This window comes from Otolemur garnettii, unplaced genomic scaffold, assembly GCF_000181295.1.
Source record: "Otolemur garnettii isolate 467f Iridium unplaced genomic scaffold, OtoGar3 scaffold00115, whole genome shotgun sequence".
Lineage (NCBI taxonomy): Eukaryota > Metazoa > Chordata > Mammalia > Primates > Galagidae > Otolemur > Otolemur garnettii.
Genome location: NW_003852510.1, coordinates 5,640,502 through 5,645,549, shown reverse-complemented (window position 1 = coordinate 5,645,549; position 5,048 = coordinate 5,640,502). Strand labels below are relative to the sequence as shown.

Genomic DNA, 5,048 nt, shown 5'->3' with positions numbered 1-5,048 from the left:
GCCTGGCCATTTTTTTTTTTTTGGTTCCAGCCATCATTGTTGTTTGGCGGGCCCGGGCTGGGGATACGAACCCGCCACCTTCGGTGTATGTGGCTGGCGCCTTAGCCGCTTGAGCCACAGGCGCCGAGCCTGCCCTTTCATTCTTCACAGTTCTACTCCTATCATGGCTAAATCTTATGCACTCGTGGAGAGTGAAGTCGGACATCCAGGATGACGTGGATATTCTGTGAGTTGTGTGCAGTCTCCTCCTCCTCCTCCTTTGGGCTGGGTTCTTCCTGTCCCCAAACCAGCAGGAGCAAAGCCCTGTTTTCCTTCTCTTACCCTTTCTAAATTTCCTTACAAATAATCTAGACTCTGAATTTCAGGGTGAGAAAATCTTCCTATCAGATCTTCGGTACTATTTTTTTCAATTTCTGAATCAAATTATTTCAAAAACTAAGAAGTTACACACATGGGGGCAGAGGGAATGAGAAGCAGATCTTCTGGACAGATCTCAGTCCAGCTACTAATTTCTGGGGCTCAGTGATTTCTGGGTGACACAGAAGATGGTTACTCCTTCCTGCAAGCACTGTCCTATAGGACAGGTTTCTAGCCACCCGCCTACCCCAGAATGTATACCGACGCTCACACTCTAGTCACCATCTTGTGATTCCCAAGCTCTGTCCAGCACTGACAGGTCCCCACTCGCTTACCTGGAAGCGGAGGATGATGGTCCAGATGAGGCCCAGGACGAGGCGGTGGTTGCCATCCACGATGTCATGGGAGCCCATGTTTTCCAGATGCACACGCTGCTCCTTGAGGAACTGCAGGGCCTTGTCCACATTCTCCAGGCAGTGGATGCGCATCTTTCCCTTGGTGGGCTTTGGCTGGAGGACAGCAGCAACCCCGTGGGCACGGAGGGGCCACAGGGTTGCCCTAGAGGCAGCTGCAGCCTGGGTCACCAGCACCTTCCACCCTCCTGGCCTGACACGTCTCCCTGTCATTCCTGGATACTTTTCAATCCCTTCTTTTTAGCAAAGTTCCCTCCCTCAAGCACCCAGAGCTCTGCAAGCAGCCTCGGTGCCCTTCTAAGCTTGAACAAAACCCTTCTGAGGGGGTAATAAATGGCATTCAAACATAATATCACAATTGTTAATTGGGCCCTTATGATGTGCTAGGCACAGTTCTAGGAACTATTTGCTGCTGGTCAGTAATCAGAGTGGCTTTTAGCTTGGAGATTGATAATGGGTTTGGCCCTGCCCACCAACCACCTCTGTCCCTTGATCATCCCAGCCCGATCTCAAGGGTGATGTCACTGATGACAGCTGCATGTGAAGGGTTCCCAGTGGTAACTCCCTAGTGGAGTCTTAGCTGAGGCAGCAGCAGAACCTCAGGCTGGACTTGAAAAGGCAACATAAGAACACAGCACCTTTCACTCACACCCTGAGGATCTCAGAGTATGTCATCAGATGGAGGTTTCATGCCCTTTACACATGGGGTAATGGGGGTAAAGAGGGTCCTGCCCCTGAGGCCCATGAGCACAAAGCTTCCTTTGCACTGAGCAAAACAAAACACTCCCACTACATCTTCTTCAGAGCCACAGTTCTGTTGGGTGGGTTACAACCAAGAGCACCTCTAATACATTTCCACTTGTAAGAGTAGCTACGCACACACAAAATAGCTGCCATGCTTTCCTGTTGCTTCTAAGAGGGACCACAGGCCAGCTACAGAGGACCAGACATCACTGAAAAAGTCAAGAGTTCTGTGTGGCTTCTGGGAGAAGCATGCCCAGGTGGGAATGGCCAGAAGGGGGCAAGAAGTTTTGGAAAGAGGTCAGAGAACCCAGTCACCCAGTCAGCCACACGGACATCTCACATTCTAAGCGTTGGAACCTCCCAAAGGAGCAGAGAGAAACCTTGGAAGGTCTTGAGCAGTTGAGATGTCCCCAACCCAGGCCTTTGCTGGAGAGGGGCTGATGGCGCCAGCCCTGGGGCCTAGGGAAAGGGCTCCCGGCACAGAAAGGGGCTTTACCAGCGTCTCCCCAGAGAGCACCTCCAGCAGCTTGATGAGCATGCGCCCGTCCCGCAGGTCCTTGTAGAGGTCCGTGATGCGGCAGGACACTCGGGCCAGGTGGGAATTCACCCACTTCGTGAAGGTCTTTTTCTGAACGACTTCTCGCTCATCTGGGAGAGGGGGGCAGAGAAGAGGCTTGGGTGAGACTGGCAGGGTTAATGGGGTTAATGTGACACAGGGCCACGGGGTATTACCTTAACCCAGAGTCACTCTCCACCCTGTGCCTGGTAGAGGAGGTCAATGTAGTCATTATACCCTCTTCCTGGGAGTATCTGTGACCAAGCCATAGGCTTTTAGCAACACCAATCCATATGCCATCAGAAAGAAGGCAATGAAGATATCACTCCCACTCCCACCACGTTCTATGCAAGATGTCAGGACACCCCTAATTCATCTATCTATTTCCCTGTACCCATCAGCAAGCTCAGATTTCAATGCCAGGTTCACCCACCTATCCATCCATCCACCCAACAATTAGTCCCTCTGCCTTGGATGCTCTCTCGGCGCCTCTACTCCACTCTACCCCTTTCACTGAACTCCTATTCACCCTTTAGGAGCCAGTGTAAATAGTGATTCTCAGGAGAGTTTTCTTGCCCCATTCACTGGGGTGGGTCTCCCCTTGTATGCCCTGACCCCTGCATTTGCATCACCAGGTATTAGTTGAGGGGTCATCTCTTCTGTAAGACTGGACGTTCCTTGAGCCCAGGGAAGTCTGTCTGATTCACCCTGTCCCTGGGCCGTGAAGCCTAGCACATAGTTGGTGCTCCACAGCGGCACTGTGGCTGACTGTGTAGACATTTCTTTAGTTCCTATTATGTGACAGGCCTGTGCTAGGCCTGTTGAGACAGAGGTAAAGCAAACTGCCTGCCCTCAAGGAGCTCCTGGTAGGTGAAAGAGAATGATGAGGCGGGACACAGTTGGGATATGTGGAATGAATGATGCACCTGGGTTACTGACAATGATGCGCTGGCCTGGGGCTACCCATTGTATTACCATGTCTTTCTCACCCTCAGAATAGCAGATTGACAGGGGATTTTTGATCTTCAGCCCTGGGACAGTGACATGACCCCTCATCCTAAATCAGAATAATTTCCTAGCCGAGGCTGTACTGGTACAGGTGGGGCACTTCTTGGCACCTCTGCCCAAATGATGCTAGTGACCCATCTAAGTTAGGGCTGGAGAAGCTTGGATAAGATGCTGCCATTGCCAAAAAAAGGAAAGAATGGTGGAGAGGGAAGGAGAAAAAGAGAAAAGCAGCAAAAGAAGAAAAGAAGCAAGACAAAAACAAAAGGAGAGGAGGGAGAGGAGGGGAAGGAGGGAGAGGAAGAGGAGTGAGAGGAAGGGGAGGAGGGAGGGAGGAGGGAGAGGAGGAAGAGGAGTGAAAGGAAGGTGAGGAGGAAGAGGGGGAGGAGGGAGAGGAGGAAGGGGAAGAGGAAGGGGAGGGGAGGAGGGAGGGAGGAGGGAGAGGAGGAAGAGGAGTGAAAGGAAGGTGAGGAGGAAGAGGGGGAGGAGGGAGAAGAGGAAGGGGAAGAGGAAGGGGGTGAGGAGGGAGGGGGAGGAGGGAGAGGAAGAGGAGTGAGAGGAAGGGGAGGAGGGACGGAGGAGGGAGAGAGGGAGAGGAGGAGGGGGAGGAGGGAGAAAAGTGAGAGAAGTGAGCTCTCACTCCAGTTTTGTGAAGAGTTTGTGGCAATCAGATTCCGGACACTTGGGTTTGACTCAGGGCAGGAGCTGACCTGGCAGGGAGGCTGGGACTGGGGGCTATGGAGCATCCCTGGAAGAGCTGTGGGGTCAGGCCACCGTCAGGACAGACTGAGAGTGGCCCAGCCATGAGGAATGTCAATGTCACAGGACAGACTAACAACATGCTCAGCTGAGCCCCAGCCGTGGAAGGGCTGGCTTCTTAAATTATTAAATATCTGATTTAACAATAACAAAACGAGAAGCTCAGCCAGCTCTGCCTCAAGGGTATAATGCTGGCAGTTTCTGAGGCCCACAGCATCAAATGCCTTCCTACTTCACAGTGACATCAGTGTTAGGAACTTAGACCCTTTATTCACCTGTTCACTCGTTCAGCAAACATTTACTATACCACTGACAGGTGCCAGGCCTTGGGTGGAGGTGGGGAATTCAAGGACAGACAGTCCCTATTCTTGAGGCACACACACTATTATAAATATAACATCTAGGTTTGAGATGAATGTAAAGAATTCTATGGCAGCCATCTAAATAAGACTTCCAAGAGCAAAAATACTGACTACACAAATCTTAAATAAATACAAAATTAAAACAGCATTCATTTATTCAGGACCTCTGGCTGGTTTCAGGGGGGAAATCACCCTTATTCTTTTGTCAGTAAAAATTAAATCGCTTTCTTGATATCAAGGGCAGCTTCAGCCAAACGTAACTAAAAAGTTTATGATGTACTGGCTGGGGAGCCAGGAAACAACCAGGTTTATTGTGGGCCATGTTTAGATTCAGCAGAGCCAGCCATAGGCCCACAGTGCTTTCCCTAGAAGTCAGATCTGTTCTTTAAGCAGCTAATCCTTCAAATCAGAAATGGAGCCTTTGACTAAGAGGCTGTAATTTTAACCCCTTTAGAAATGAAGTGCTTCCCGAGATACAGGCCTTCATCTTTCCTTCTTTTCCTGTCTTACACAGGTGCTTGGCAAAGGGTAAGGCAGTGCTTGTAGCTAGGGATGAGGAATTTAATTCTAGGCCACTGGGCTGGCATGTTTATTGGTGCAGAAGTTATGATAAAGCACTCTCAGACCTCCCTGGTTTTCAACACACCAGTGATGCCTCCTGGCCCCAAAACACTAGAGCCACAGGCTTAGAACACCAGCAGGCAGCCTCCCACTGCCTTTTAGTTGAAGGCTGGGGTGAAACCACCCAGAATCCCCAATATCCTGCAGTGTTGAGACATGGGAGAAAGTCTGAGGCTAATGATGATGAGAAGTAAAGGCTCAGGGTGGGGATTTTCTTTTTCTTTTTTTTTT

General features: G+C 50.5%; 1 protein-coding gene across 1 annotated transcript in view; it reads right to left on the bottom strand.

The window, feature by feature from the left end:
• The window catches only part of SPTB (spectrin beta, erythrocytic), a 71,213-nt gene that overhangs the window by 49,479 nt on the left and 16,686 nt on the right, over nt 1-5,048 (bottom strand). Inside the window, exons 2-3 of the mRNA XM_003797394.3 lie at nt 2,011-2,162; nt 693-866 (exon numbers count right to left, since the gene is read on the bottom strand). Of these exons, the coding sequence (XP_003797442.1) occupies nt 693-866; nt 2,011-2,162 (326 nt within the window). The remainder of the gene's footprint in view (nt 1-692; nt 867-2,010; nt 2,163-5,048) is intronic.